This window comes from Rhinolophus ferrumequinum, chromosome X (assembly GCF_004115265.2).
Source record: "Rhinolophus ferrumequinum isolate MPI-CBG mRhiFer1 chromosome X, mRhiFer1_v1.p, whole genome shotgun sequence".
NCBI classification, from domain to species: Eukaryota; Metazoa; Chordata; class Mammalia; order Chiroptera; family Rhinolophidae; genus Rhinolophus; species Rhinolophus ferrumequinum.
In genome coordinates, this window is record NC_046284.1 from 94,337,300 (window position 1) to 94,343,612 (window position 6,313).

A 6,313-nucleotide genomic window follows, 5' to 3' on the forward strand; every position below is an offset into this window, starting at 1 on the left:
GACAACTAAACTATAGAACAACCATCACTGAGAACTACCTGAAGACTGGATAAAGAGGATTCCTATAACTAAGGACATAAAGAAGAAGCCACATCGAGACAGTTAGGAGAGACAGACATGTGGTCCATGCAGGTCCCACACACATTGTGTGGTGATTAATAAATGTGAGGGATGTCATAGCTGTGGAGGTCCCCCCGGAGTAACAAGGGGGCTAAGTCCCACAATGAGCTCCCCAGCCCAGGGCATCTGTGCTGGGAAGAGGAGTCTCATAACATCTGTTTTTGAACATCAGTGGGGATTAAGTCCAAGAGAGTAGAAGGGCAGTAAGAGACCAAGACACTGTACTTAGAGGGTTTGTGCACAAACTCACTGCTCTAAGCTCCAGCACAAGGACAGTGAAACACCTGGAGCATATAGCAGGAATTAAATTGATTAACCTTAGAGCAAGGGCTGGAGGGGCAGAGATCAGGGGAACTCTCTCAGGGGACAGAAGCACTAGTGAGCACAATTGCTCCTTTGTTGAGCTCTCCTCCCACCTAGCTGACCTAGCATAGGCTGGCACAAAATCTCTCCCTCTCCATTAACTTGGTTAACAACATTCTCTTCACCCCAGCATTTCCCTGAGACCCGGCCCCATCCAACCTTCTAGACCAGCCAGACTCTCCACACAAGCAATGGCTAGCCTCAGCATTCACTGAAGTCTCTCCCAACAGCCTTCAAGCTCCACACAAGTGGCAGCTGGTCTTAGCTAGTACTGCCATCTCTTCCAAACACCCTCAAGCCCAGTACAAGGGGTGGCCAGCCTTGGCTTGCATCACAGCTTTTTCCAAGTTCCCTCAAGCTTGGTACAAGTAGCAGCTGGCCTCAGCTTGCATTGTTACTCCTGCCAAGTGGCCCCAAGCCCAACAGAAGTGGTGGCTGGCATTGGCTTGCATTGTAGCTCCTACAAAGCAGCCCCAAGCCTGGAAAAAGTGGTGGCCAGCCTCAGTTCACAACATTGCCCCAACCTACTGACCTCAAGCCCAGCACAAGTGGCAACTGATCTCAACTTGCTTCATATCTCTCACCAAATAGTCCCAAGCCCAGCACAAGCATTGGACAGCCTCAGTCCACACCAGAGCCCCTTCCAAGAGGCTCCACAACTGATACATCTGGCAGGCAGCCTTGAATGGCACCAGAGCCCTGCCAAAGTGACTCCCACTCTGTTTGGTCAGCCCCTGCACAACAGCTCATCTGCAGTAGTCACAGCCAGTACTCACAGCTAGTCAGTCTGAGGGTCAACTCCATCCACCGACATGCCAGCAGTAATCTGAGGCTAATTAAAATAAGAAGGCACATGAAACCCACACAGCAGAAACCTCTGGAGCACCCGGCTCTAGTGACCAGAGGACTGAGCCACAGGGCCCCACAGGATGCTTTATATATATGGTCAGCCACTCTTTCAAGACTGGGAGACATATATCTAACACACAGAAACAAGTAAAAATAGTCAGCCAAAATGAGGAGAAAGATAAATTTGTTCCAAATGAAAGGACAGGACAAATCTCAAGAAAAAAAGTAAACAAAAAGAAGACAAGCAATCTACCAGGTAAAGAGTTCAAAACAATGATTATAGGGATCCTCAACCACCTTGGGAGAAAAATAGATGAACTGAGTTAGAACTTCAACAAAGAGACAGAATACATAAAAAATAAACACCAAGCACAAATGAAGAATACAATAACTGAAATGAAAAATGCACTACAGGGAATCAACATTAGATTAAATCATGCAGAAGAATGAATCAGTGATCTGAAAGACAAAGTAGTGAAAAACACCCAATTGGAACAGCAAATAGAAAAAAAATATATTTTAAATGAGGATAATGTAAGGGACTTCGGGGATAATATCAAGCATACCAACAATCATATCATGGGGTCCCAGAAGGAGAAGAGAGAGAGAAAGGGTTAGAGAACTTATTTGATGAAATAATGACTGAAAACTTTCCTAGTGTGGGGAAGGAAATAGACATACAAGCCCAGGAAGCACAAAGAATCCTAAACAAGATGAACTCAATGAAGCCAACACAAAGACTAATCATAAATAAAATGCCAAAAGTTAAAAATAAAGAGAAAATCTTAAAATTGCAAGTGAAAAACATCTAGTTATGTTCAAGGAAGCCCCCTTAAGGCTAGCAACTGATTTGTCAACAGAAACATGGCAGTAGTCACAGCCAGAAGGAAATGACATGATATATTCAAGATGATGAAGGATAAAACAAACACAAAAACAAAACCTACAACCAAGAATACTCTACCCAGCAAGGTTATTATTCAGAATTGAAGGATAGTTTCCCACACACGCAAAAGTGGAGGATTAGCACTACTAAACCATCATTACAAGAAATATTAAAGGGACTTTTTTAAGTGGAAAGGCCAAAACTAAAAATAAGAACATATAAGAAAGAAAAATCTCACTTCTAAAGGCAATCACTTAGTAAAAGTAGTGGATCAATCAATTATAAATCTAGTATGAAGGTTAAAAGGCAATAGTAAGATCATATGTAAACACAGTAATAAGTTAAGGGATACACACACACAAAATATGTAAAATATGATGACAAAAATATAAATATTGGTGATGAATAAAAATGTAGTGCCTGTAGAATGTTTGAACTTAAGTTACCATCAACTTGAAATAGACTCCTATAAATATAAACATTGTATGTATAAATCATGTGGTAACCACAAACTAAACATCTATAATAGATACACAAAAAATAAAGAGAAAGGCATTCAAAACAACCACTACAGAAAGTTATCAATGCACAAGAGAAGAGAGCAAGAGAAGAAGAAAGGAACAGAGAATGACCGGAAAACAATTAATAAAATAGCAACAACTACATACCTATTCATAGCTACTTTAAATATAAATGGACTAAATGCTCCAATCAAAAGACATAGGGTGGTAGCTGAATGGATAAAGGGAAATAAACAACCATATATATGCTGCCTGCAAGAGATACACTTCAGATCGAAAGACACACATAGACTGAAAGTGGAGGGATGGAAATGCAAATGAAAAAAACTGGGGTAGCAATATTTATATCAGACAAAACAGAATTTAAAATAAAGGCTGTAACAAGAGGGCCATTAAATAATTATAAAAGGGTCAATCTAACAAGAGGATATAAGTCTTGTAAACATCAATACACCTAATATAAGAGAACCTAAACACATAAAGCAAATATTAAGAGACATAGAGGGAAGATCATCACTATTACAGTAATAGTAGGGGACTTTAACACCCCATTTACATCAATGAGTGGATCATCTAGACAGAAAATCAATAAGGAAACTGTGGCCTTAGAGGACACATTATAACACATGAACTTAATAGATATTCACAGAACATTCTACTCCCAAACACCAGAATACACATTCTTTTCAAGTGCACATGCAAAAATTTCCAGGCTTGACCAGATGTTAGGCCACAAAACAAGTCTCAATGAATTTAAGAAGATTGAAATTACCTCAATATCTTCTTTGGTCACAACAGTATGAAACTAGATATCAATTATAAGAAGAAAACTGTAAAAAACATAAAGATGTGGAGGCTAAACATTCCATGGGTAAATGAAGATATCAAGGAGGAACTTAAAAGATATCTTGAGACAAGCGAAAATGAAAATAAAACAAACCCCAAATCTATGGGACACAGTAAAAGCACAGGGAAATTCATTGCAATACAAGCTTACCTCAACAAACAAGAATAATCTCAAATAAACAACCTAATCTTACACCTTAAGGAACTAGAAAAAGAAGGTAAACAAAGCCCAAAGTGAGTAGAAGGAAGGAAATAATAAAAATCGAAGTAGAAGTAAACGAGGTAAGCAAAAAAGAAAAGATCAATGAAACTAAGAGCTGGATTTTTTTAAAAGATAAAATTGATAAACCTTAACCAAAAGAGAGAGAGAGAGAGAGAGAGAGAGAGAGAGAGAGAGAGAGAGAGAGAACCCAAATAAATAAAATCAGAAATTAAAGAGGAGAAGTGACAATTGACACCACAGAAATAAAAAGAATTATAAGAGAATACTACAAATAATTTTATGCCAACAGATTGGACAACCTGGAAGAAATGGATCAATTTCTAGAAACATGCAGTCTTCCAAAACTGAATGAGGAAGAAGCAGAAAATCTGAACAGACCAATTACTAGTAACAAAATTGAATCAGTAATAAAAAATTCCCAACAAACAAAAGTCCAGGACCAGACAGCTTCACAGATGAATTCTACCAAACATTTAAAGAAGAATCAATACTTACTCTTCTCAAACTATTCCAAAAAATTGAAGAAGGAAAGTTCCCAAACTCATTCTATGTGGCCAACATTACCCTGATACCCAAACCAGACAAAGACGTTACCAAAAAAGAATATTATAGGCCAATATCCTTAATAAACATAGATGCAAAAATTCTCAACAAGAACAGAATTCAGCAATACATTAAAACGATCATGCACCACAATCAACTGAGCTTTATTCCAGGAATGTAAAGTTGGTTCAGTATCTGGAAATCAATCAATGTGATATACCGCATTAAAAAATGAGGTTAAAAATCGTATTATCTTATTAATAGATGCAGAAAAAGGATTTGTCAGAGTTCAACATCCATTTATTATAAAAACTCTTAGCTAAGTGGAGATAGAGGAAACATACCTCAACATAATAAAGGCCATGTATGACAGACCCACAGCTAACATACTCAACACTGAATGGCTAACAGCTTTTCCTCTAAGATCAAGAACAAAACAAGAATACCCACTCTCACCACTTTTTTCCCCAGCTCGACTTTGTTGCAGGGAAGCTAGGGAGAAGCAGGAAAAGTGAGGGTCTCTCCAGAAACTCCCATTGTCAAGCAAGATTGCCAGGTTCCAGATCTGTTTGGAAGGCAGGAAAGGATGGGTGTCATGCTTGCTTCGATCCATCCTGCAGGCCAGGGCCCCAAGCCCTCACTAGTTGGGGCCAAGGTATATAACGGTCTTCCTTGTTTTCCTCAGGGTCTCCAGCAGAGTGTTCACGCTATGCTCAGAGTCGATGCAAACCTTCTTGTTGGGCAGGTCAATCTTAAACTGAACTCCTCCCAGCTTGTTGAGGACCTGAGTCACCACATTATAGCAGCCTTCGCAGGCCATGTCTATAGAGAACTCATGCTTCGACATGACTGAGGAGGAGATGATGGGTAGTGGCGGTGGCTGCAACACTTCTCCTGGTTGTCCTACTCTCACCATTTTTATTCAACATAGTATTAGAAGTCCTAGCCACAGCAATCAGACAAGAAAAAGAAATAAAAGGCATCCGAATTGAAAAGGAAGGACTATTTGCTGATGACATGATACTACCTATAGAAAACCCTAAAGAGTCCACAAAAAATACTATTAAAACTAACAAATAAATTCAGTAAAGTTTCAGGATACAAAACGTATATTCAGAAATCTGTTGCATTTTTTTACACTAATAATGAACTAAAAGAAATTAAGAAAACAATCCCATTTATAATTGCATCAAAAAAAATAAAGTACCTAGTAATAAATTTAACCAAGGAGGTAAAAGACCAGTACTCTGAAAACTATAAAACATTGGTGAACGAAATTGAAGACAAATGGAAGGATATACTGTACTCATGGGTTGAAATAATTAGTATCATTAAAATGTCCATATTATCCAAATCAATCTAAGATTCAATGCAATCCTTACCAAAATACCAATGACATTTTTCACAGAACTAGAACAAATAATCCTAAAATTTATTTGGAACCACAAAAGTCCCTAGATAATCAAAGCAATCTTGAGAACTAAGAACAAAATCGGAGGTATCAGACTACCTGATTTCAAACCATACCACAAAGCCATAGCAATCAAAACAGTGTGGTACTGGCAGAAAAACAAACACACAGATCAATGGAACATAATAGAGAGCCCAGAAATAAATCCACACTTATATGGTCAATTAATCTATGACAAAGGAGGCAAGCATATACAATGGGGTAAGACAGTTTGTTCTATAAACGGTGTTGGGAAAACTGAACAGATACATGCAAAAAAAAAAAATGAAACCAGATCACTTTCTTACATCATATACAAAAATAAACTCAAAATGGATTAAAGATTTAAATGTAAGCTCTGATACCATAAAACTTCTAGAAGAAAATATAGGTAGTAAACACTTTGACATTTGTCTTAATAATATTTTTTTGGATATATCTCTTAGGGCAAAGAAAACAAATGAAAAAAGAAACAAATGGGACTATATCAAACTAAAAAGCTTTTGTATCAT

At 37.9% G+C, this 6,313-nt stretch overlaps 1 protein-coding gene across 1 annotated transcript; it reads right to left on the minus strand.

Annotated features, from left to right (window-relative positions):
• Positions 1 to 4,991: 4,991 nt before the first annotated feature.
• On the minus strand, positions 4,992 to 5,198 carry LOC117017668 (copper transport protein ATOX1-like). Its single transcript, XM_033098184.1, has one exon. The coding sequence runs from the start codon at positions 5,196 to 5,198 to the stop codon at positions 4,992 to 4,994; it is 207 nt and encodes a 68-aa protein (XP_032954075.1).
• Between the last annotated feature and the right edge of the window lie 1,115 nt (positions 5,199 to 6,313).

Bases quoted from the DNA above. Each gene is read 5' to 3' on its own strand.
- LOC117017668 (XM_033098184.1), bottom strand. From the start codon at position 5,198: ATGTCGAAGCATGAGTTCTCTATAGACATGGCCTGCGAAGGCTGCTAT.